Source organism: Panulirus ornatus, chromosome 9 (genome assembly GCF_036320965.1).
Source record: "Panulirus ornatus isolate Po-2019 chromosome 9, ASM3632096v1, whole genome shotgun sequence".
Lineage (NCBI taxonomy): Eukaryota > Metazoa > Arthropoda > Malacostraca > Decapoda > Palinuridae > Panulirus > Panulirus ornatus.
In genome coordinates, this window is record NC_092232.1 from 27,268,160 (window position 1) to 27,291,726 (window position 23,567).

The 23,567-nt window shown below is 43.0% G+C and overlaps 1 protein-coding gene across 1 annotated transcript; it reads left to right on the forward strand.

Annotated features, from left to right (window-relative positions):
* The first annotated feature begins 5,402 nt into the window (after nucleotides 1-5,402).
* Nucleotides 5,403-23,167, forward strand: LOC139750046 (adhesion G protein-coupled receptor L3-like). Its single transcript, XM_071664384.1, has 4 exons — nucleotides 5,403-5,848; nucleotides 18,564-18,798; nucleotides 18,983-19,142; nucleotides 21,264-23,167. The coding sequence occupies exons 2-4, from the start codon at nucleotides 18,671-18,673 to the stop codon at nucleotides 22,482-22,484; spliced, it is 1,509 nt and encodes a 502-aa protein (XP_071520485.1). The 5' UTR covers nucleotides 5,403-5,848; nucleotides 18,564-18,670; the 3' UTR covers nucleotides 22,485-23,167.
* Nucleotides 23,168-23,567: the final 400 nt, after the last annotated feature.

Below are 23,567 nucleotides of genomic sequence, written 5' to 3' on the forward strand. Positions count from 1 at the left end.
AAACTTTCAATTACAAAGATGAATTATCGGAAAGGTTGAAACAGAGGAGGTGAAACTGAGTGCACTCAGCACAGAGGGCGGTATACTCCCAACATAAACGAGATAGGATGGAGGAGAGGCCACGGAAATTAGTTTTTATATAAACACTTAAGATAGATAAGGTTAAGTGATGAACAAGAAGGTTCTCTCCCCCACCATCCATCGGCAACAAGAGACAGCAGTAAAAAGAACAGTATGCATTACTCATCCATCACAAATAGAAATTTACAGGAAAAATGGAAATACTTATTTATAGTATCTTACTACGCTAAGTTATTATGAACAACACTCTTGCAATGGTTTGTCCGGAAAGCTGTAAGTTTGAATGGAGAAAAACTGGAGGAAGTGAAGTGTTTTAGATATCTGGGAGTGGATCTGGCGGCGGATGGAACCATGGAAGCGGAAGTAGATCATAGGGTGGGGGAGGGGGCGAAAATCCTGGGAGCCTTGAAGAATGTGTGGAAGTCGAGAACATTATCTCGGAAAGCGAAAATGGGTATGTTTGAAGGAATAGTGGTTCCAACAATGTTGTATGGTTGCGAGGCGTGGGCTATGGATAGAGTTGTGCGCAGGAGGATGGATGTGTTGGAAATGAGATGTTTGAGGACAATGTGTGGTGTGAGGTGGTTTGATCGAGTAAGTAACGTAAGGGTAAGAGAGATGTGTGGAAATAAAAAGAGCGTGGTTGAGAGAGCAGAAGAGGGTGTTTTGAAATGGTTTGGGCACATGGAGAGAATGAGTGAGGAAAGATTGACCAAGAGGATTTATGTGTCGGAGGTGGAGGGAACGAGGAGAAGTGGGAGACCAAATTGGAGGTGGAAAGATGGAGTGAAAAAGATTTTGTGTGATCGGGGCCTGAACATGCAGGAGGGTGAAAGGAGGGCAAGGAATAGAGTGAATTGGATCGATGTGGTATACCGGGGTTGACGTGCTGTCAGTGGATTGAATCAGGGCATGTGAAGCGTCTGGGGTAAACCATGGAAAGATGTGCAGGTATGTATATTTGCGTGTGTGGACGTATGTATATACATGTGTATGGGGGTGGGTTGGGCCATTTCTTTCGTCTGTTTCCTTGCGCTACCTCGCAAACGCGGGAGACAGCGGCAGAAAAAAAAAAAAAAAAAAAAAATATATATATATATATATATATATATATATATATATATATATATATATATATATATATATATATATACATATATTTTATTTTTCTTTTTTTTTCAAACTATTCGCCATTTCCCGCGTTAGCGAGGTAGCGTTAAGAACAGAGAGCTGGGCCATTGAGGGAATATCCTCACCTGGCCCCCTTCTCTGTTCCTTCTTTTGGAAAATTAAAAAAAAATTGAGAGGGGAGGATTTCCAGCCCCCCGCTCCCTTCCCTTTTAGTCGCCTTCTACGACACGCAGGGAATACGTGGGAAGTATTCTTTCTCCCCTATCCCCAGGGATAATATTCTTATATATATATATATATATATATATATATATATATATATATATATATATATATATATATATATATATATACTTTTTTTTATTTAAACTATTCGCCATTTCCCGCGTTAGCGAGGTAGCGTTAAGAATAGAGGACTGGGCCTTTGAGGGAATATCCTCACCTGGCCCCCATCTCTGTTCCCTCTTTTGCAGAAAAAAGAAAAATATATATATTCCTGCCTGTGGCACAGGGGTCTCGGGTTCGATCTTGGCTGTTGGAGGTTCGTATGTTCTATGAAGGTTTGCGTTCCTATGCACTTTGTTCAGATTCATATACCTCCGCGCTGTACAGTTAGGTTCGGTAAAATGCTATCTGCTGGCTATGTGCGCCTGTTGGGAAATGACCGGTGTAGACCCCGTTGCTCACCAACGTAAGACGAAGGGTATTCGAGTACATAGTGTTCGAATAGTTACTTCATATTAGCCAGGCCCTTAGCCTAGCGGTAGCATTCCCGTCTGTGGCCCAGGGGTCCCGGGTTCGATTCTGGCTGTTGGAGGTTTGTATGTTCTAAGAACATACAAACCTCCAACAGCCAGGATCGAACCCTGGACCCCTGGGCCACAGGCGGGAATGCCCCCCCCAGTGTCCATAACCCCTGCAGGAGGGAGATAGATAAAGAACAACATCTTACGAGAGTTAGCAATCACTCAAGAAAGACTTACTAGTCCTCAGTTTAAATGAACGGGGATTTCCTGTGTCCATGACATTTGGCATATGAATCACGTCCAACCATCCCCCCCCGCCCCAACTCAGCCGGCCGACGTAAGATGAGGAGAAAAGAAGATGGTTAGCGATCAGAAGGTGTCTGTTGGCCAAGCCGGAGATCCCAGTGTTATTAATAGTCATTAATCCTGCAGGAGGTGATGGCGGAGGCTGCGGTGTTTGTACAGATCTTCCTACTCTCCTGTGTATCCTAGTACACCCCAATTATCTCCCCTCCTCCTCCTCTTCCTCTTCATCTTCTCTTCCTCTTCCATCCGCTGTCACCATCGTCGTCCCGACTCATCTCCCACTCAGTATGACTGACTCATCTCCCACTCAGTATGACTGACTCATCTCCCACTCAGTATGACAGACTCATCTCCCACTCAGTATGACTGACTCATCTCCCACTCAGTATGACTGACTCATCTCCCACTCAGTATGACTGACTCATCTCCCACTCAGTATGACTGACTCATCTCCCACTCAGTATGACAGACTCATCTCCCAATCAGTACGACACGTGTTGAAACTTGCCCGACGCCCTTGCCTACATGCCCACGAGGGTTTGACAAGGTGTTTGGTTGTCGTAGAAGAGGCAGGTCTGTGGTATCCTTCATGGTATTCCCACGGGTTTACCTGGCTGGTATACCCTGAGGTATATACCTAGAGGAGCCCGAGTTAGTACTCTCCTTGTTATACTGTGGTAATCGTGCACTCCGTGGTACTGCTTGGAGTAACCATTGTATACCACGTCGTGGTAACTGTCGGTGAAGTTCTCGTTGTAAACCAGAGTCCCTTGTATGGTTTACTTTCAAAGTATCCCATGAAGCAATCTTTGGTATACCTCATTATAAACCTCGGACAACCTACCGTAGTATTCATCGGAGTAATCACTGTGGTATACCACATGGTAACTCTCCCAGTATCTCTCATAGTTAACTTTGGAGTGCCCCCGTGGGATACCAGGCAGTAGTATACCTCGGAGTTTACTTAAGTCTACTTCTGACGCAATCCGTCCCTCGTCTTCTATTCCCGATCAGCAGTCATCCAATCTCCCGGACGTTGGTTCATCCTTTCTTTCATTTCACCATCTCAGAACTTCTTTTTTTTCATATCCTTACCCACTCAATATTCTTCTCTATAATCCATCTATTTATTTTCTCTACTTAACACCCCTCCTACTCCTTCAGTCCTCGCTCTTTCCTTCCATTTCATTTCTTCCCACCTCATCTACATCTTGACATCATCCCCCTCCCGATCGATCACCCAGCCCTCCCCAGACCTACCCTTCCCCTGCCCGGATGCAAACTGCAACCAATAGCATCTTGGCTCTGGGTTGTAAACAACTGTCTTCTTCTATCCATATATCATTACTCTTACATGATCTGTCAGTAAATGATTTCTAATTTCTGAACCTTCACTCACCGAAGAATTAATTATGGTGTGTGTGTGTGTGTGTGTGTGTGTGTGTGTGTGTGTGTGTGTGTGTGTGTGTGTGTGTGTGCGTTTGTGCGTGTATAATTACACATTTGTACTGTACGGGGAAGTGCGCACCGAGAGAGGTTCTGTGGCGAAATTATTCCTTCAAAATATTCTCCATTCAGCAAGTTCACTTCAGTAACCAACGTGCTACCACATCTAACAAAATATTTCCCAAGATAACTTTACCCTTACCCTTCTCCAACAACTAACAAATTCTTCTTTGGTCCCGCACACATACACACAAATCATAGCTTGAACAAGCAAAACTGCAGGAAAGTTAATGATGAAAGAATGTGTCAACCCATTGAAGTTAAAACCCTGTACATCATCAAGTGAAGCAGCGCATCACACGATATGCTGAGGACCTCTTCAAACCTAATCCAGCCTAGCCTACCACACGTCACTGGTTCTACCAGCCTAGCCTACCTCACGTCACTGGTTCTACCAGCCTAGCCTACCCCACGTCAGTGGTTCTACCAGCCTAGCCTACCACACTTCAGAGGTTCCACCAGCCTAGCCTACCCACGTCACTGGTTCTACCAGCCTAGCCTACCTCACGTCAGTGGTTCTACCAGCCTAGCCTACCACACGTCAGAGGTTCCACCAGCCTAGCCTACCTCACGTCAGTGGTTCCACCAGCCTAGCCTACCACACGTCAGTGGCTCTACCAGCCTAGCCTACCACACGTCAGAGGTTCTACCAGCCTAGCCTACCTCACGTCAGTGGTTCCACAAGCCTAGCCTACCACACGTCAGAGGTTCCACCAGCCCAGCCTACCTCACGTCAGTGGTTCCACCAGCCTAGCCTACCACACGTCAGAGGTTCCACCAGCCCAGCCTACCTCACGTCAGTGGTTCCACCAGCCTAGCCTACCACACGTCAGAGGTTCTACCAGCCTAGCCTACCTCACGTCAGTGGTTCCACCAGCCTAGCCTACCACACGTCAGTGGTTCCACCAGCCTAGCCTACCACACGTCAGAGGTTCCACCACCCCAGCCTACCTCACGTCAGTGGTTCCACCAGCCTAGCCTACCACACGTCAGTGGTTCTACCACCCTAGCCTACCTCACGTCAGTGGTTCAACCAGCCTAAGCTACCTCACGTCAGTAGTTCCACCAGCCTACCCTACCTCACGTCAGTGGTTCCATCAGTTAGTGTAACGATACTCATTCAGTCACACAGGCTTGTGAGATATACTTGTCTATTTCACTGTCCTATGATAATCTGATAATCTATTCGACGAGGAGCTATCATTTTCACATGTATGTATGAGGACCGAGGCGCGGGCACATTTCACATTAATCATGGCACTTGGCCACAATCATAGCACTATACCCTCCGTAAGTATTCATAGAAGTGACCACAAGCTGCGGACTTGCCACACCCACCGAGTAAACATTACTCCTGGCAATATAGCTGATCCTCCTATTTATACGCTCATGGAGGTATTACATACCCGTATATAGGCCTGGCTATTTCCTCCCAGTTTCCAGGAACTCACAGTCACCTGCCTCCAAAGATCTTCTACAAGAATACTCATTAATCTAAAGCGAAGAAAACAGACAAAACAGCAATTAAAAATGACTCTCTTTAAAAAGGGTCGGTAACTCGGCTGGTTCCAAGCTTCGTTCTGTTAACCAAGACGATGAAACCTCCTCTCATGCGCCTCCTTGGTGCGTCAGTGGGAGGCGGCGGCGGGCCTGGCCGGGTGAGGAACGCGAACCTCAAACACTCCTCGCTTGTTCTTATTCACCAGCAGACTCAGGAAGCCGTGACGAGTGACGCACAACCCTAATGCTGCTGGGTCACATGTGTGGACCCCAGCAAACTCTGGATAAGCCAGCGTCAGTGAACAGACTACATACATGCACGAATGTGAATCGCCTCGATCAAGGTTAAATGGCGTGACTCGATAAGTATTTAGCGTGTGGATAAATCAGTGATGGACTGGGAGGAGAGAAAACAAACTAATCTCATTCTAAACGTGAAAGACTGCCGGGTATAGTACTTTGATGTGGTCTCCATATTCTTAGTGACATAGTGACTAGTGGAGTGAGTTACTGAAGTGGCGTTTGTTTACAACAATCAGCAGTAACCAACCCGGATAACCTGAAGTAGCTGACAACAGGTAAGGTGTAAACAACGACAAAAACAACATCTGTTACTATCAGTTGTCAACAACTGCAAAAATTTCAGCAAAGTGAGAAGTTTACAAGTGATTTTCTTACATAAATGTAAAGTTATGGTTCATAGATAACAATAAATTTTCTATGATAATTTACGCCAATCGTCTACTTGTATACACGTGGAAGGATGACATGATACCTCACAGAAAGACTCACTGTTTAGCATGATCTAACACTTGCAGAAATAACAGCATGAAATCACTGAAGCAATTTCAACCACTTGCTCATAACGAAACCGATGCTGACGGACACTACGTCTTCCTCAGTTTTCATATTGTTTCGCCCCCGTTTGTTTAATGAGAGGCTTCTGACATGTCGAGGGCGAAATCGGCTGACGCCCCACATATTTTGCACACTGAAGCCAGTACTTCGTGCGAGTATGGTTTGAATATGAATGGTAGTGTATGGCAATTTCGTCCTGTGTACTTACTCATAAATAATTTAGTAATCATCAGTATATTGATGTAAATACCTGGGTTAAAATCTCTCTCTCTCTCTCTCTCTCTCTCTCTCTCTCTCTCTATATATATATATATATATATATATATATATATATATATATATATATGCTTTGCCATATCAGCTTAGGGTGAAATCAGGTTAATATTTATTGTTATAAAACGAAGGTGGAAAAGTTTTTCTACAATGGTAAACAGTAAACACAATTTAACCCAGATGTTTACATTCATTTTGATGACATTGCTAAACGTCGTATTGAAATGCACTGAAAAGGCTTTCACCCATAAATTTTATTCCCACCTAGATGAAGACACACCACTGAACTGTCAAAGAACAAAGGATGAACACGTTTAAGTCATGGCTCCCGCGCTGCCGTACGCGATTGTTACATGTTCTATGAATGAAAAAAAAAAAAAATGAAATAACCCTGCCTACGTCTAATGGGATGTTTCATTCCTTTCAACCAGTATAGTCGATGTACCAAGTAAAAGACGACCAAATATAAACATTGTGATCTTGACAGCTGTAGTAGATTTTATTGGGAAGCACAGAAACACAATCAATAAGAACGCTAGTATATGTGGCTAGTCACCCGGCACATGTTATCGTTCACAGTTATCGTCATAATGAGGTGTAATAGAGGGGAAAGACTAGAAACTTAAGTACGAGTTTAAGAACAGGTTCTCTGTCTTTCTGAATGATTGGTCAAGATACGCTCATCCATCTTGAATGATACGTTTAAGATTCATCATATCTGTTTTGAATGATCATTCAAGCTGCTCGATGTACAATAACTTCTCATTGTTTAAATGGTACGTTTAATTTGAAATGAATTGCACTTTCTTATCCTTCAGAGTCATAACAGATAAACAAAAGATTCCCAAATACCTAAATACTGAAATTATTTAATACGATGTGAACGTTGTTAATTTGATTTGAATGAAAGTAACCGAAATCACGCTGCAGTGTTGACAGTGACTGTGTTGAGCCGCTTTGTTGCTGGGGGTTATTAGTTACGTACAAACACAGTTCTACTAATGATGTGATATTCACTTAAGGCATTACAAGTACTTGTAGTTGCTCAAGCATCGGAATATATCCGTGCCGGGACTGAAACATGTTAACCGTGAGGTTAAAGACAGCCTGGCTCCACCATGGTACGACAACTACCAACCTCTTAACCTTACATGATATTATTACTCCATATATATATGTTTTACATATGTCATTGGCAGAATTTTGTACTATTAAGAGAATATTCATGAATGGTCTCCTCTTCTGGTTATCAACAGGCTGATTTCGGGAGTGATGTTTTTTTGATGAGACTAAACGGGCTATTCACTAATGAAGGTCATCTCATTTTCGCTATATATATATATATATATATATATATATATATATATATATATATATATATATATAAATATATATATATATATATCCCTGGGGATAGGGGAGAATGAATACTTCCCACGTATTCCCTGCGTGTCGTAGAAGGCGACTAAAAGGGGAGGGATCGGGGGGCTGGAAATCCTCCCCTCTCGTTTTTTTTTTTAATTTTCCAAAAGAAGGAACAGAGAAGGGGGCCAGGTGAGGATATTCCCTCAAAGGCCCAGTCCTCTGTTCTTAACGCTACCTCGTTAACGCGGGAAGAGGCGAATAGTTTGAAAGAAAAAGAAATATATATATATATATATATATATATATATATATATATATATATATATATATATATATATATCCCTGGGGATAGGGGAGAAAGAATACTTCCCACGTATTCCCTGCGTGTCGTAGTAGGCGACTAAAAGGGAAGGGAGCGAGGGGCTGAAAATCTTCCCCTCTCATTTTTTTTTTTTCCAAAAAGAAGGAACAGAGAAGGGGGCCAGGTGAGGATATTCCCTCAAAGGCCCCGTCCTCTGTTCTTAACGCTTCTTCGCTAATGCGGGAAATGGCGAATAGTATGAAAGCATGAAATATATATATATATATATATATATATATATATATATATATATATATATATATATATATATATGTGTGTGTGTGTGTGTGTGTGTGTGTGTGTGTGGCGAGGTGGCGACAAGAATGAATAAAGGCAGCAAGTATGAATTATGTACGTGTATATATATGTATACGTCTATATATGTGTATACATATATGTATACCTTAAAATGTATAGGGATATATATGCCCGTGTGTGGACGTGTATGTGGGTGGGTTGGGCCATTCTTTCGTCTGTTTCCTTTCACTCTCTCGCTAACGCGGGAGACAGCAACAAAGTATAAGATAATATATATATATATATATATATATATATATATATATATATATATATATATATATATATATATATATATCCTACCTACTTTATGGACCATCTTCTTGAGTGAGAAGAATGAGCAGTTGAGTTGACTGAACCGACTGCCGTAACCTGTATTCGAACCTATGCCCTGGACCCCAAGAGTCCAGTAAATGCGTCAAGGTCAGAGAGGCTAACCGCTTCACCACGGAAGATGTCACTTAACACAACTGGTATTTCTAATTAAGCTCGTCGTCACGAGACGCAAAATGGCGACAAGTTGTTGCGTGGTGCACGGTCACTACTGTGACTGTAGAACAGTTTCCTCCTACTGGGATTGGAATATCTTATATCTTTCCCAGCGGTAACGAGGCGGGGTCAGCAGAAGGATAATATGCATCGGCGGGGAGTTTCATTTTCCCCGTGGACTCATAGGAATATATATATATATATATATATATATATATATATATATATATATATATATATATATATATATATATATATATCAATTATTACTTATTTTGCTTTGTCGCTGTCTCCCGCGTTAGCGAGGTAGCGCAAGGAAACAGACGAAAGAAATGGCCCAACCCACCCACATACACATGTATATACATACACGTCCACACACGCAGATATACATACCTATGCATCTCAACATATACATATATATACACACAGACATATACATACATACACATGTACATAATTCATACTGTCTCCTTTTATTCATTCCCATCGCCACCCCGCCACACATGAAATAACCCCTTCCCCCCGCATGTGCGCGAGGTAGCGCTAGGAAAAGGAAACAAAGTCCACATTCGTTCACACTCAATCTGGAGCTGTCATGTAATAATGCACCGAAACCACAGCTCCCTTTCCACATCCAGGCCCCACAGAACTTTCCATGGTTTACCCCAGACGCTTCACATGCCCTGGTTCGACGTCGACCCCGGTATACTACATCGTTCCAATTCACTCAATTCCTTGCACGCCTTTCACCCTCCTGCATGTTCAGGCCCCGATCACTCAAAATCTTTTTCACTCCATCTTTCCACCTCCAATTCGGTATCCCACTTCTCGTTCCCTCCACCTCTGACACATATATCCTCTTGGTCAATTTTTCCTCACTCATTCTTTCCATGTGACCAAACCATTTCAAAACACCCTCTTCTGCTCTCTCAACCACACTCTTTTTATTACCACACATCTCTCTTACCCTATTATTACTTACTCGATCAAACCATCTCACACCACATATTGTCCTCAAACATCTCATTTCCAGCACATCCACCCTCCTCCGCACAACTCTATCCGTAGCCCACACCTCGCAACCATACAACATTGTTGGAACCACTATTCCTTCAAACATACCCATTTTTGCTTTCCAAGATAATGTTCTCGACTTCCACACATTTTTCAACGCTCCCAGAACTTTCGCCCCCTCCCCAACCCTATGATTCACTTCCGCTTCCATGGTTCCATCCGCTGCCAAATCTACTCCCAGATATCTAAAACACTTTACTTCCTCCAGTTTTTCTCCGTTCAAACATACCTCCCACTTGACTTGTCCCTCAACCCTACTGTACCTAATAACCCTGCTCTTATTCACATTTACTCTCAGCTTTCTTCTTTCACACACATTACCAAACTCAGTCACCAGCTTCTGCAGTTTCTCACATGAATCAGCCACCAGTGCTGTATCATCCGCAAACAACAACTGACTCACTTCCCAAGCTCCCTCATCCACAACAGACTGCAAACTTGCCCCTCTTTCCAAAACTCTTGCATTTACCTCCCTAACAACCCCATCCATAAACAAATTTAACAACTATATAGACATCACACACCCCTGCCGCAAACCTTCATTCACTGAGAACCAATCACTTTCCTCTCTTCCTACACGTACACATGCCTTACATCCTCGATAAAAACTTTTCACTGCTTCTAACAACTTGCCTCACACACCATATATTCTTAATACCTTCCACAGAGCATCTCTATCAACTCTATCATATGCCTTCTCCAGATCCATATATATATATATATATATATATATATATATATATATATATATATATATATATATATATATATATATATATATATATATATATATATATATACATACATATATATATATATATATATATATATATATATATATATATATATATATATATATATTTTTTTTTTTTTTTTCTTTTAAACCATTCGCCATTTCCCGCGTTAGCGAGGTAGCGTTAAGAACAGAGGACTGGGCCTTTTTTGGAATATCCTCACCTGGCCCCCTCTGTTTCTTCTTTTGGAAAATTAAAAAAAAAAGAAAAAAAAAGAGGGGAGGATTTCCAGCCCCCCGCTCCCTCCCCTTTTAGTCGCCTTCTACGACACGCAGGGAATACGTGGGAAGTATTCTTAATCCCCTATCCCCAGGGATAATATATATATATATATATATATATATATATATATATATATATATATATATATATATATATATATATATATATCTTCCTACACGTACACATGCCTTACATCCTCGATAAAAACTTTTCACTGCTTCTAACAACTTGCCTCCCACACCATATATTCTTAATACCTTCCACAGAGCATCTCTATCAACTCTATCATATGCCTTCTCCAGATCCATAAATGCTACATACAAATCCATTTGCTTTTCCAAGTATTTCTCACATACACTCTTCAAAGCAAACACCTGAAGAGTCTTGGAAAGAGGGGCAAGTATGAAGTCTGTTGGGGATGAGAGAGCTTGGGAAGTGAGTCAGTTGTTGTTCGCTGATGATACAGCGCTGGTGGCGGATTCATGTGAGAAACTGCAGAAGCTGGTGACGGAGTTTGGTAAAGTGTGTGGAAGAAGAAAGTTAAGAGTAAATGTGAATAAGAGCAAGGTTATTAGGTACAGTAGGGTTGAGGGTCAAGTCAATTGGGAGGTGAGTTTGAATGGAGAAAAGCTGGAGGAAGTGAAGTGTTTTAGATATCTGGGAGTGGATCTGTCAGCGGATGGAACCATGGAAGCGGAAGTGGATCATAGGGTGGGGGAGGGGGCGAAAATTTTGGGAGCCTTGAAAAATGTGTGGAAGTCGAGAACATTATCCCGGAAAGCAAAAATGGGTATGTTTGAAGGAATAGTGGTTCCAACAATGTTGTATGGTTGCGAGGCGTGGGCTATGGATAGAGGTGTGCGCAGGAGGATGGATGTGCTGGAAATGAGATGTTTGAGGACAATGTGTGGTGTGAGGTGGTTTGATCGAGTAAGTAACGTAAGGGTAAGAGAGATGTGTGGAAATAAAAAGAGCGTGGTTGAGAGAGCAGAAGAGGGTGTTTTGAAACGGTTTGGGCACATGGAGAGAATGAGTGAGGAAAGATTGACCAAGAGGATATATGTGTCGGAGGTGGAGGGAACGAGGAGAAGAGGGAGACCAAATTGGAGGTGGAAAGATGGAGTGAAAAGGATTTTGTGTGATCGGGGCCTGAACATGCAGGAGGGTGAAAGGAGGGCAAGGAATAGAGTGAATTGGAGCGATGTGGTATACAGGGGTTGACGTGCTGTCAGTGGATTGAATCAAGGCATGTGAAGCGTCCGGGGTAAACCATGGAAAGCTGTGTAGGTATGTATATTTGCGTGTGTGGACGTGTGTATGTACATGTGTATGGGGGGGGTTGGGCCATTTCTTTCGTCTGTTTCCTTGCGCTACCTCGCAAACGCGGGAGACAGCAACGAGGTATAAAAAAAAAAAAAAAAAAAAAAAAAATATATATATATATATATATATATATATATATATATATATATATATATATATATATATATATATATACATATATATGATCATCAAACTCACTGCAATGTGAAATTTTCTAAAACGTTTCTCAAATTTCATTTTTCCCCTCTAAATGTGTGTTTATAACACAAAATCATACAGATTAATTCTTTCACTTACATTTGCATCATGCCGATTAAGTAAGTGCAGGCTAATTTCACTGAAAATTCATGAAGAAACTAAGACATCTTACACCAAAACTTTGGCCAGGGTGGGACCCCGCGCGACGCCTAGGCTACATAATACATAAGGTCTTGCTATTCCTTCAATCGAGCTGAAAATCATTTCGTCAGTGAGTTTTGCGAAAAGCTAAGTCTGAAGACGGAATAATCATATCAGTTTTGCCGTAATGCTCTCCCTCGTGAGCAGCTATTTCATACCTCCAGAAGTTTTATTCGGCCCAGTATGGAACACTGCTCATATTGGCTAGGGTGGAATCGAAACCCTTCCATCTCGTCATTTCTTGAGGCTTCACCGTTTTCTCCAGATTATGTAATACCATCCCTCTCCCTCCACTGTGAAGTTGCTACTCCTCTCCGTTTTCTATGGGTATTATTTTGGCCACTGTCCCATATGCTGTCTGTATATACCCCTCCCAACAAGGCTTGGATGTGTGGCTCATATCTGGCTGCATCTTCCCACAGTTTCCATGTGAAAACAAGTTACACAAGGATTAGCCGCTATGACAACACCACCTTCCCTCGAATCGCGAAGGTGTGGAACTGTTTTTCACTTCCCCCGTCATTCTGTAACTTTCTACCTTTCGGAGTCAGCAGGTCTACAAACAGCTGTGGAGTTTGGAACAATTTATTGATTCTTTTTCTAACTCTCATTTTCCTTTCACCTGTGACTACGATATATTTCGCTCATGCAGTGTCAGTCACTATATGATAAGATTAAAAGATAAATAGAATCAAAGGAATCTACAATCAAGATGATTACACGAATAGATTTGTCTCATATGATTTGTTATAATATCTTCTTTTCCATATTTGTAGTTTTGAAAATTCAACGGTTCTTTTATTATATTTAACCAGATTATGATATATTTTACCATTGGCATTTCCTCAAGGATCTGTTCAAGATTTCGCAACGTAATCCGCATATGTACGTGGTTTGTAAATTGTGTGAGTGTGTGTGTGTGTGTGTGTGTGTGTGTGTGTAAGTGTGTGTGTGTGTGTGTGTGTGTGAATGCATTACACATGACAACTCGTGTATGGATGTGAGCGGATGTGGCCTTCCTTCATCTGTTTCCTGGTGCTACCTGGCTGACGCAGGGGACGGCGATCGGGTGTGGGGGAGAAGAGAATGTATTTGTTTAACAATTACTTCTTATCGTACATACGATTTGCGCTGTTTCCTGTGGGGTGCGGTGGAGTCGGGAAAGGATGACGACGAACAAGTATATATATATATATATATATATATATATATATATATATATATATATATATATAACCATGTCTCCATGGTTGTTTAATTTGTTTATGGATGGGGTTGTTAGGGAGGTGAATGCAAGAGTTTTGGAAAGAGGGGCAAGTATGAAGTCTGTTGGGGATGAGAGAGCTTGGGAAGTGAGTCAGTTGTTGTTCGCTGATGATACAGCGCTGGTGGCTGATTCATGTGAGAAACTGCAGAAGCTGGTGACTGAGTTTGGTAAAGTGTGTGAAAGAAGAAAGTTAAGAGTAAATGTGAATAAGAGCAAGGTTATTAGGTACAGTAGGGTTGAGGGTCAAGTCAATTGGGAGGTGAGTTTGAATGGAGAAAAACTGGAGGAAGTGAAGTGTTTTAGATATCTGGGAGTGGATCTGGCAGCGGATGGAAACATGGAAGCGGAAGTGGATCATAGGGTGGGGAAGAGGGCGAAAATTCTGGGAGCCTTGAAGAATGTGTGGAAGTCGAGAACATTATCTCGGAAAGCAAAAATGGGTATGTTTGAAGGAATAGTGGTTCCAACAATGTTGTATGGTTGCGAGGCGTGGACTATGGATAGAGTTGTGCGCAGGAGGATGGATGTGCTGGAAATGAGATGTTTGAGGACAATGTGTGGTGTGAGGTGGTTTGATCGAGTAAGTAACGTAAGGGTAAGAGAGATGTGTGGAAATAAAAAGAGCGTGGTTGAGAGAGCAGAAGAGGGTGTTTTGAAATGGTTTGGTCACATGGAGAGAATGAGTGAGGAAAGATTGACCAAGAGGATAGATGTGTCGGAGGTGGAGGGAACGAGGAGAAGAGGGAGACCAAATTGGAGGTGGAAAGATGGAGTGAAAAAGATTTTGTGTGATCGGGGCCTGAACATGCAGGAGGGTGAAAGGAGGGCAAGGAATAGAGTGAATTGGATCGATGTGGTATACCGGGGTAGACGTGATGTCAGTGGATTGAATCAAGGCATGTGAAGCGTCTGGGGTAAACCATGAAAAGCTGTGTAGGTATGTATATTTGCGTGTGTGGACGTATGTATATACATGTGTATGGGGGTGGGTTGGGCCATTTCTTTCGTCTGTTTCCTTGCGCTACCTCGCAAACGCGGGAGACAGCGACAAAGCAAAAAAAAAAAAAAAAAAAAAAAAAAAATATATATATATATATATATATATATATATATATATATATATATATATATATATATATGAATTTCGTTTCAGCATAACGTAAGTGATTATAATCCAAACTTTTACACATGCTAAGATTTCTTATTATTCAAAGCTTTACAAATTATGTTTAGATTTCGTATGAAGTTACTGTTCTGAGCAATTTTTTTAGTTATTACTTAAGAGTATTTGGAGTCAATAATTACTCACAGAGAAATAAAAATCTCACCGGGATATTAATTTTCTGTTGCTGAAGTAATTTGTCGTACTAATTAGTGCCCAGTTCTCCTACAGCTTACAGATAACAAATGGACGGAAGAGATTTTGTATCATTTCTTTTCCACTTGGATTTACAGTAACACCTTGGTCGAGGCTAACCACAGAAATAACCCAAAAATACTTTTTTTTGTCACATGCAAAGCGAAAATCTAGAACCATAAACTCCATTGGTCCACTTCAAACAGAAGCTATTTCTACAGACGACAGCCAGGAGTGGAGTGAGATTCTGTAGAGGCAATATGAATCGTTATTCAGTGAGTCAAAGAACCCATCCTTCCTGAACAGTATTCCCCCAAGCATACACACACAGCAGATATCACCACCTCAACACAGGATTTCAAGAGAGCCATCGATGGCATACTACGTGCATTCAGCCCCAGGCCTGGACTCTTGGAATTCAGTCGTTATCACACAGAAATGTATGATACCTTTAGCACGTGCACTAGATATCCTGTGGAGAAAATGTCGAGATTCTGGCATCATCCCCAAGAGTGTAAAACTGACCCACACATCGCCCCACTCCACAGTGGTGGAAGAAAGGCTGTTCCCCCAACAAAATATTATCGACAGAAATCATTAACATCGCACATCATGAAGGTCTTCTAAAAGACAGATCGTGAGAATTCGTGGAGGTGAACAATCTACATAACCCTGGACAAGGTAGTTTTAGGGCGAGAAAACCTTGCCTCTCTCCGTTGCTTAACCACTATGCTAGGTCTGTCGAAGCTCTGGATAACAAAGAAAATGCTGACGTGATTTACATAGACTTTGCAGAAGCATTTGACAAATGTGGCCGTGGTGTCATTGCACACGAAATGAGAAAGATGGAAATAACCAGAAAAATTAGGAGATGGATATACAACTTTTTTTAACCGACAGATTACAACACGTAAATCACGGGAAAAATCTTGGTCCTCCAAGGCACTGTCCTTGAAATCCTCCTGGTCCTCATCCTTATACCTGAAGTTGATGCAAATACTAGCCACAGGTTCATCTCATGCTCTGCAGACGATACGAGAATAATTGGAAAATCACATCAATTGAAGATGCGGAAAGGCGGAAAAAAAGACATAAACGAAGTCTTTAACTGGGCAACCGAGAACAATATGCTTTTGAATGGAGATAAGTTTCAACTCCTCCGTTATGGGAAAAATTAAGAAATATAAAACAACACAATATATCGGACAGACACAAGGGCTATCATAAACAAATTGAATAATATAAAATTCTTCCGAGAAATAATATCTAACACCTAACTTTAGCAAACGCAACAAAACAACGGTTGCCTCATGCAAAAGGATGGCAGGCTGGATCCTGCGGACCTTCAAGACAAGGGAAGAAACACTATTGTTGATATTATTCTAAGCGCAATTTTTCTCTGGAAATGCATATTGTAGCATCTTAACATCATCCTACAAGGAGTGCGAAACTGCGAAATTAGAAAATGTTTACAGATCTTTCACAGTCCGTATTGATGTGGTCAAGTAAGTAAATTACTGGAACGGCTGAAATCTCTGAGGATATACTCCCGAAGCTCAGTTGGGAAAGTCATATCATCATCTATACCTGGAAAAATAACATCGTACTATTACAACAGACACAGAAGATTTTGTAAAATACTATCCTTGAAATCAAAAGGTGCCGTATGCACAAAAAGAGGGAACACTTAAACATTCGGGTTCATGACTATTCAACACCTTGCCAGATACTATCAGAAACAGCATGTGATGTACAGTACAGAAGTTTATCAGTGAATTTATCTTTTATGTTGAAGGCTTTAGTCATGGACAAAAGTCCACATCAACGCCAGGACTTAACTGAAATATAGAGAGAATTATGAAACGGAAAAAGGAAAGACAAGGGAAAGTATTTACGAATTTTTGAGTAAGTGAAAACCCTGTCATTTGAATGAGCCACGTAATAGTTATTAGGAAAGACATGAGAAGGTAGAGAGTTCCAAAGCTTCGACGTGTAGGGAAAGAGGCAGGTATCAAAACGGCCCACCCTTGAGTTGTTGATGGCCACACAATAATCATAAGACGCACCAGCTTGCCGAGTATCGCGTGGTCTAGTTACTGTTGGGAGCACACAAGTAGCCAGCTCTCGGGAGCAAAAACCAAAGTAATGCCTACAAGAAGAAGGAAAGTGAACAACACTACGGCGTTGGACAAGCGGGTCGGACAAGTACCTACAAAGTGTACCAGACCAGCCAGGCTGTGGGAGCTATGTGGACCTGAGGGCTGCGGCTTCCAACAGCATGGTCGACCAACGACTAAATCCAACAGCCTGAGCCCAGCCTGGGCTGTGGAGGTGAAGATCCTCGTAGACTGCTCCAGGTAAGCCCGTCACAGAGTAACACCTTGGGCGGTGCTAACCACGGCCAAGCCCGTCACAGAGTAACACCTTGGCCGGTGCTAACCACGGCCAAGCCCGTCACAGAGTAACACCTTGGCCGGTGCTAACCACAGCCAAGACCGTCACAGACACACCCGTACCTGCACACAGCCTCGACCTCCAGGGACCTTGGCCTCCAGTCTACCACAGTGAGATGTTCAGTACATGACCAGCAGGTGTCGCATCCTCCAGCCTCACTGTGAACAGTGAACTTGGATTTCCCTCTCGTTTCCTACTCCTGTTCAACGCCCACCTTGCCTTGGCTGTAACCTTGTCAAAGCAGGATGGACAAACACATATTTTATTATTAACACACACACACACACACACACACACACACACACACACACACACACACACACACACACCTCATTCACATAACCATGGCTTCATACGAAGACAGTTCATGAGAGGGTATTTAAGTCGGTAGGCTGGGCTCCCACCCACCTCCTAGCTACGTCAAAGCGGTAGTATGTAGTCACGATATCCGTGAAATATGATACAGATTAATCAGATGGTTTGCCACATCCGACACTTGATTTTCTTACCCCTGACACTTGAAAAAGGATTAATGATTTTACGCGAAAGATCCGAGATAATGCCAAATCCACTTATTGACTGACTGGACACCGCAGTATGGAAGTTTTAGAGATTGGTAAATTATTTTTCAAAATTTAGTGAGAACAATTTTAACAAACAGAGAAACTAGAAATATGCAACACCTTGGGTAGGTAGCAACATAATAAGAACAATCAGAGACTCATGAAACTATACTATAAATACTTGTTCATTGCAGGATGACACTACGCAAGCCCTTACTCCCTGACCATTCCTTCCAAAGTGGCGCTGTGCGGAGTGACGCCTTCAAGATTTACCTTCGTCGTGCCCATCATCTTCACCAGCATGATGCTTAGATCGACCATATACTTCGTCCTCCTGGTAGCCGTCCAGGAGGCGCCCGTCGGAGCCAGCGGGTTGACCTCCTCCAAGTGTACCGTGGACACCATCTGCCGGGACGGGTCTCCACACTGGTAAGACCAACCTTCTGCTGCTTCCCTGTGCCTGATAACATGTGAGGTTCTTATATGATCAGGTTTATATCGTACGTTTTACTGGTGTCATTCTGAGAACATGGAATACTCCCTGACTGTGTTGTATGTTCGAATGTGGGTCCCTCTGGTTATTCTTGTCTCCCGACCACCGTGTCTCTTCCAGGCCTGAACCTTGCTCTTGTGACCCGGCGTGTAGTCAGTACGGCGACTGCTGCCCGGACGCCCCTCGTCAGAACACCGTTCCAGCCACCAATCTCTCGAATTTCCTCACCCCAGACAGCTGGAGCTGCAGGACCTACATGAGTAAATACTTGTGTCCTGAGGTAAGATCATAACATCTGTAGTGACCCAAGGTCACCCTAATGACGTCCCCACTGACTCCATGACAGCCTGTGTTCGGTGGCCCATCCTACACATCTACATCTGCTGCAATATTGATCCCTCACACCTACATTCGATGTTGGCAGCCACTGTAATCATAAATGACCTGACCCTCTCCATAAGAAGCGCCGCTCTCGCGGACTTAACCTCAAGTCCACCAGCATAAAGAAGGTCAGAAGCTTACGACATTCAGCTTCAACGTCTCTAATTCCCTTTAGGAGTAGCTAACCCTCACAGACCTAACCTCACCGCCTCTGAAGTACCCGAGTAGACGCAGCAAACCAGTTTAGCGGGTGTTCTGGTTTGGTTTATTACAGTGGCACAACTAAGATAGGACACTGAAACGTGTTAAACAGCAAAAACGTGTTATCAGCTAGGATGTACATGGTGAGTCAACAGAGGGCAGCAAGATACTGGAGGTGCAGGATTATAATGGGAGAGGAGAGGTCAGATGTGGCAGGGTGAGCAGTACGAGGCAGGCTTGGCCGTGCGTCCTGTGATGCTGGTGATGGTGGGCGTCAGATGAAGCAGGAACACATAGGAGAAGTGCAAGGCTGCCCAGTCAACGTGGAGCTCCTATAGGAGGAGCATTGTGATAGGGAAGCAGGCGGCTCCTGAAGACGTGTTAGGGATGCAGGAGTGCCGTGGGGGTGGCCGTAGGTCCCTTGTTGTTACAGCTGCTGCTCGTGACGGGCGGAGGCGATGTCCCACGCGGGCCCTGCCGAAGGTGGGTGTCGGAGATGAAGCAACACAATGAAACCTGCCAGGATGATGAAAACGTCAGGAGCCACGCTGGGACATCTACTGACGGAGACGCCCTAAGGGCGGGTTAAGTCTGGTGTTACATCGCCAAGACTTCAGGTTCGCGAGTGGTACACTTGTTTTCCAGTGGCGAGTCAACTGCCTGACTGTTTGCCACGTCGATACTCGTGTATTTAAAAAGCGGTGAGGTCAGGTCTGTGAGGGATAGACATTCCCAATGGGAATTAGAAATGTTGAAGGCGAGTGTTGGAAGCTTCTGTCCTTTTCCGGTGGTGGAAAGGATCAGGTCATCTAGAATTACAGCCGACATCGAGTGTGGGTGTCAGGGATTAATACTGCAGATGTGCAGGATGGGCCACCAAACACACTCTCATGAGGATTATCAGGTCAGGTGCGGACACAGGCTGTCACCCACTCAATGGAGACGTCAATAAGGTGACCTTGGGTCACTACACGTCTTCACAAGAAAAACATGGAGCAGCTTCCACACAATCCACGGAGGTCGTTATCATTACTGATGATGCTTAGGAAAGTTAGGACTTGAAATATGGTAGTGTTTCCAATGAGGATGTTAGAGTAGTTAGATCATATCCTCCCAGGCCTAACTGTCTGCCATCTCGTGCTACAGTGAACTACGCCAGTAATTCTTGGCCCTGACTTAGCATCGTTTTAATTTCTTTTCGCTTTCCCAGAACTCACGGCGACTGCTTGGTATGGGGCCTGAGGATCAAGCCACGTATTTTTGAAGGTTTCCAAGGGGCCAAAAAAACCTTAACCCAAATTTCTTTCCCACGGTTTTACCCCGCTTGAGAAACATCAGAGGGGCCCGCCTTGGGCCACCCCTCCCACAATCACTTCCCTGTACCGAAATTTTTTTTTAAGCCTTCTTCCCCCTTTTTTCCCCAACCCCAGGGTTCCCAAGGGAACCTCGTTTTGTGGGGGGGGCCCCCCCCTCCCTTTCTTTTTCCTCCCCCCCCGGGGAAAACCGTCCACCTTTAAGGCCCTTTTTTCCCCGGGGGTTTTGGGAAATACTTTCAACCGACGTGGAGGGAAATTCCCTAAGATCAAACCATTTTTCCCGGAGAAAAACGTCGGGGGTCCTTTAAAAGGGGGATCTTGGCCTCGCCCCAAAACCCCCCGAAGTAAACATTAAGAATCCTTCCGGGCTTTCCCCTACATGGGGTTTCCCCCCTTCCTTTCCCTGTTTCCCCCTTCCTTTAAATTTTTTCTTTTTAAATTTTTTTTTTTTTTGGTTTTTTTTTTTTTTTTTTTATTTTTTTTTTATAATTTTGGGGAAAATTTTTGCCATGGGGCGTTTTTCCATCAATTCTTCTTGTTTTACGCGGGATTTTGATCGGAATCTTAGCATTATCTTGCCCAATTTAACAATTTACCTCAATGAAACGAAGACGTTGTACAACCGCGGCGAGTACGAGTTTGTTGACAAGGACTTCATCCGAGTGTGCCGGTCTGCAGAGGACGTCCCTGTTCTTAACACTGTCTCGAGAGTTCTCATGTTAATCTCACTGGTTTGTATGTTCCTCCACATGTGTATATTCCTGGTCCAGCACAGGCGGAGCAGCATCCCTCGACTGACCCATTTCCTGATGGTGCTTTCGCTCTTCATCGCCGAGCTGTTTTTTCTTCTGGCCTTCAATGCCAACGAGAACTACGTGGCCTGTGTTATCTATGGATCCGTCACCTACTATTTTTTCACCATGGCTTTTTTCTGGATGAATGTGATCAGTCTGGACACCTGTAGAGCATTCTGCTCTCCGACCTATGGAAGAGCCACTATAAAGACTTTCCTGTGTTACTTCGCCTATGCCACGGTGGTTCCGCTGGCCATGTCAACACTGGCCGTAGTCGTGGACCAGTTTGTGTCCCCGGAATTCGTATTTCATCCCAACCTGGGAACTGATCGCTGCTGGTTCAACAACGAGTGGGGTCTAATAGCCTTCTTCATCTGCCCAGTGTTCTCCATACTGACCATAAACCTCTTTCTGTACATAACATCAGTCCACGCGATACACAAGCAGCAGAAGTTGGCACGGTTCGCATCGCGGTCGGTTATAAAGAGTTACAAAAGTGTATACGAAATGAATTTGAAGAATCAGGCAAAGGCGGCTGCGAGCGCTGAGCCATCTTCAGTTGGCCGCAAGTGTACCTTTCCTCCAGAGAGCACAAGTGCGACCAGTCTGAGATTTAGTCCTGCAAGTCTTCCTGAGTCTCCCTCTCCCCGGTACGTCAAGTGTCTGCAGCAGCAGACTCGCATGAAAGTGCTACGACACCGCCTGGTCATCTACGGCAAGGTGGCGCTCATCATGGGCATGACCTGGGTCTTCGGCCTCATGTATGTCTTCGTCAAGTCACCGGTGGTGGCTTACCTCAATGTTATATTCAACTGCTTACAAGGTACATTCATCTTCGTAGCATTTGACTGCACGAAAAACAACAGGAGGAAGTTATGGAAGACACTAGGGAGCTACAGTAACAGAGAGAAGGATGCAGAAACCTGTTAGGCAGTTAACTTATCTAAAACTAAGCAAAGAAATAGAAGAAGGTTGGGTACCTAGGTTGACCATGTATATTACCTGTTGATGGTTACCAACAGATATATTTCATGTAAAATATATTTCGTGTAAACTCAGTGATTTATCTGAAAGCCATTCATGTGTTTTTTGACGGATAAATATCATTACGAGAACATATTCTGTAATTATCCTGATTTTTGTATGTAACATAAAGAAATGACGTGTGCCAGTGTTTCAAAGAAAGGGTCAGTGTTATGGATCACGGAGGAACAGATCAAACTTCCTCTAGCTAACCCACGACCATGAGAGAAGTTCCTGAAGTTATTCTTTACCATCGACAGTGGCTTCACCGGAGGAATGTTTCCTCCACGCAGTTAAACTCTCAAGAAAGTATTCAGTGAGGGACGCGTCAATCGCCAGGACCAGATATACCCCTCAGGAAGCCAGCCACGTCCACCGGACGAGACCAGAGAGATAAACATCTTCCTACACAGACAACAACGAATGCAAAATAAGTTTACTTTCCGTACATATAAGTATACACTTTAGAGAGATGAATACTTAGGTATATTTCTTTAAGTATCACATGAAATATTAGTGCTAAGATCATAGCATCTCTTAGGTTTAGAAAACATTTACTATTTATACATAAATTAAATTGAAAATTATAATTATGTCTATTATGATCACAATTATCACTGATGTTATTTTTTATTATTCCTCCACCAACATGTTCACTTTATAAGACACTTCGAAAAATTTCTTAAAAAATGCCAACTATTTTCCTGCGATTAATATTCATGATTGTAAGAATATCCAGATTGTACGAAAACTATTATACTGTCTATATATATATATATATATATATATATATATATATATATATATATATATATATATATATATATGTGTGTGTGTGTGTGTGTGTGTGTGTGGTTTCGGTGCATTATACATGACAGCTAGAGACTGAATATGAACCAATGTGGCCTTTGTTGTCTTTTCCTAGTGCTGCCTCGCGCACATGCGGGGGGGGGGGGGGGGGGGGGGATATGGCATTTCATGTGTGGCGGG